The sequence below is a fragment of the Alexandromys fortis genome, unplaced genomic scaffold (assembly GCF_014885135.2).
Source record: "Alexandromys fortis isolate MF-2015 unplaced genomic scaffold, M_Fortis_MF-2015_v1.1 scaffold_478, whole genome shotgun sequence".
Classification (NCBI taxonomy): Eukaryota; Metazoa; Chordata; class Mammalia; order Rodentia; family Cricetidae; genus Alexandromys; species Alexandromys fortis.
The window spans coordinates 81,997-84,949 of NW_026068371.1; the positions used below are offsets into that span (position 1 = coordinate 81,997).

Consider the following 2,953-nt stretch of genomic DNA (forward strand, 5'->3'; position numbering starts at 1 on the left):
GCCTCCAGTCCCAGACTGGCTTACAGCTGGGCCTGCAGGCTGTTTGTCATCCTGGCCACTTGGCCAGCTTATACCTGAAATAACCACACAGAAATTGAATTAGTTAAATCACTGCCTGGTCCTTAGCTTTATCCTCCTATTGGCTAATTCTCACATATTTGTTTAACCCATCTCCATTAAAGTGTATTGCCACTTGACTGTGGCTTACCGGCATGAGTCTATCCAGTGTCCATCTCAGGCAGGAGCTCTTCTTCCTCCCTGAATTTGGTTCTGTTTTCCCTGCCTACTTGAGTTCCACCCTATCAACTAGGCCAAGGCAGTTTCTTTAACAACCAAAGAAAGCAACACAAATACAGAAGGGTCTCCTATACCATATACTCTCCCTCATTCCCTCTCTATCCTCCCCCTACCCACTTGATGCTCTTTGATCTCTTTCAGTTAGAGGATGAGCTAAAAAAATGCAGAAACATTCAGATAGTCTTGGAAACAAGTGGTCAAAACACTCAATAAATGAATTGGCTTACACCACAACTAGTAGAGTTGAGAGTAGTTTAGGTGTCAAGAAGATATTATTTATGTCTAAATCTTGTCTCATGGTTTTTAGAACACAATCTGTGAAGGACCTGTTTGAAAGCATCCTTCACCTGCTGGTTCCTTAGGGTGTAAATGAATGGGTTTAGCAAAGGAGCCACAGAAGTATGGAGCACAGAAACACCTTTGTTTAAAGTCACTCTTTCCTTGGCTGATGTTTTCATGTACATGAAGATACAACTGCCATAAGTAATGGAGACAACAACCATGTGTGAGGAGCAGGTGGAAAAAGCCTTTCTCCGTTGCTGAGCTGACGGGAACTTTAGGATGGTTTTGATGATGAGTGTGTAGGAGAGGATCACTAAGAGCAAGGTGATGGCGAGGGTCATCACAGCTAAGACAAAAGTTATTAACTCTATTAAACGTGTATCTGTGCAAGACAGCTGCAGGACAGAGGTGTCACATAAAAAGTGATCAACAGTTTTGGAAGCACAGAAATCCAGTTTGAGGCCCAAGAGCAAAGAAGGGAAGATGACTAAGAATCCAGTCACCCAGGAGCTGATGACAAGCAGGTGACAGACTCGGCTGTTCATGATGATGGGGTAATGCAGTGGTCTGCAGATGGCAACATAGCGATCATAGGACATGGCTGCCAGGAGATAGAACTCTGTGGCCCCTAGTAGGAAAAAGAAGAATAATTGAGCTGCACAACCACTGTACAAAATCGTTTTATCTCCTGAGAGAATGCTAGCCAGGAACCTAGGGATGCACACAGAGGTGAAGGCCATTTCTAGGAAGGAGAAATTCCAGAGGAAGAAGTACATTGGAGTCTTGAGGTGGGGATCCAGCAGGGTGAGGAGGATGATCACTAAGTTCCCCATCAGGCTCAAGATGTAATTGACAAACAGAAACAGGAAAATCAGAATTTGCAGTGGAGGGTCATCTGTCAGTCCCAGCAAAATAAATACTATTTCCATCGATTGGTTCTTCATTTCTCTTATTTCTTAGCAAATCTACAAAAGTACAAAACTAATATCACATCCAGGAAAACGATTTCTTCCTTTTTACCCATAAAATTCTGTATTCATGTTTAATAAATCCACAAATATTTTCAGAAATCTATATTCAAGTCCCTATTTGAACATGTCCTCTACCACATCACCACATCTGTCAGAGCTCTGAGGTTTGGAACAGAGTTCTGTACATCCTTCTTGCACATTCACAGGTTGTCAAATGCTTGTGTGCTACATTTGTATCCTCTGTCATCCTCCATTCAAAATTTTATTCTAAATCTATATTAAAATTTTATTTTGTTAACATCTCAAGCTAATTGCCAAGTCAATACTAATTGATTTATTATTCTAAGGAGATCATTCCCATTGGTCACATTAACTATTACTTTAGAAATTTATATATACTAGAATAGAAAATTTCTAAGAAGGCAAAATTTCTATTATTACAGAAGAATTATTTCATGCATTCATGTAAAATAAATATCTTCTATGGCAAGTGTGATTAGGCTGACGCAGTAAAGAGCACAATTCTCAAGACTGTATCACCAACTAAACCCACAAATAAACACTGATTCAGTCTTCTGACTTAAATCAAGCCTGAATGGGAAAAGAGGTATACAGGGAAATATGAGAGTGATGTCGTGTGTGTGTTCTATAGAAAAGAGGTGCTGCAGATAAGTACTCCCACCACTTCTTAAAATTGCACATTTTGACAGCACATGATTTGTATCTGTGGGTGAATATAGTTTTATTTTAAGCATTCTAAGAAGATTTTTTTTATCACAAAAGGATAGTTCTTAATTGCTCTTAATAATTGGAAAACCCATAGGACTTGGAATTTTAGATATTATGAAACAGAGCCAAATAAGCTAGTAGGAGAATCTAAATTTGGCATTTAAAAACACATATACAAAAACACCTGGAAAATCGGAATGTTCAATTTTCTAGTTAACTGATTTCTGTCACATAGATCTAATCCCAGAGTTTTGCACATGCTAAGCAATTCTAAGCAATTATTGGACTACAGTGCTCTTGTCTCAACTCATAAATTCTTTTGTGGTTTATGATGTAGTGTTTCAGATAGTCAATGAAACACACAGAGAATAATCTTGATACTGTATTCTAAAAAATGATTGTATCTTTGATAATATCTATAACCCTTCACTTTGATGTCATGTCCCTGACACTTCCTTCACAATACATTTTATTATTAATTGTATTAAAGATGATATAGGCAGTAGAGATAGCTTGTTGATCTCATTATTAATAAAACTTAAAAAATATATAAAATTAAAGAAAAAGAATAATAAATATAGTGGAAGCAGAGAAATATAAATATGCATTTGTGTTATGGTAAAGGAAATGTGAAGAAAAAGAAAATGCATGGAAGCTAAACAACAAATGATATA

At 37.5% G+C, this 2,953-nt stretch overlaps 1 protein-coding gene across 1 annotated transcript; it reads right to left on the reverse strand.

The window, feature by feature from the left end:
• Window positions 1-569: 569 nt before the first annotated feature.
• LOC126495480 (olfactory receptor 6C6-like) lies at window positions 570-1,523 on the reverse strand. The gene has a single exon (XM_050133060.1). The coding sequence runs from the start codon at window positions 1,521-1,523 to the stop codon at window positions 570-572; it is 954 nt and encodes a 317-aa protein (XP_049989017.1).
• Window positions 1,524-2,953: the final 1,430 nt, after the last annotated feature.